The sequence below is a fragment of the Fulmarus glacialis genome, unplaced genomic scaffold (genome assembly GCF_000690835.1).
Source record: "Fulmarus glacialis isolate BGI_N327 unplaced genomic scaffold, ASM69083v1 scaffold37288, whole genome shotgun sequence".
Lineage (NCBI taxonomy): Eukaryota > Metazoa > Chordata > Aves > Procellariiformes > Procellariidae > Fulmarus > Fulmarus glacialis.
The window spans coordinates 1-414 of NW_009228292.1; the positions used below are offsets into that span (position 1 = coordinate 1).

A 414-nucleotide genomic window follows, 5' to 3' on the forward strand; every position below is an offset into this window, starting at 1 on the left:
CGTGGAGAGGGTGAACAAGCTGGTGTGCGTCAAAGCGCTGAAGACCAGGTGAGCGTGGCCGCCTCGTCCGCGCAGGGAGCGTGAGGCCCTCCGTCTGCACTGCGCGAGGGCTGGCGCCCGGCCGCTGGCTGGGCCCTTTTCTGGGGAGGATGAGGCGTTTGATGGGCTGCTCTCTCTGTCCCGCTCGCAGGTACAACGGCGAAGTCGGCGATATCGTGGTTGGGAGGATCACGGAGGTAAAGCTTGGGTTTCCTGACAGACCGAGGAGGCGTGTCTCGGTCCAATGTGGAGCGCTTCTGACATTCCTAAAAGCACATTAGTGTCCCTGCACAGAGGCACCACGAGCGCGTGGGTTTTAAACAAGATGAGACTGGAAGTAGTCAGCGGAGCTGTCTCCTCCTGCAGGCTCCGCCC

General features: G+C 61.8%; 1 protein-coding gene across 1 annotated transcript in view; it reads left to right on the top strand.

The window, feature by feature from the left end:
• Positions 1–7: 7 nt before the first annotated feature.
• The window catches only part of EXOSC2 (exosome component 2), a gene marked incomplete at its 5' end in the record, with an annotated part of 3851 nt that continues 3444 nt past the window's right edge, over positions 8–414 (top strand). The window contains 2 exons of the mRNA XM_009583441.1: positions 8–48; positions 191–236. Of these exons, the coding sequence (XP_009581736.1) occupies positions 8–48; positions 191–236 (87 nt within the window). The remainder of the gene's footprint in view (positions 49–190; positions 237–414) is intronic.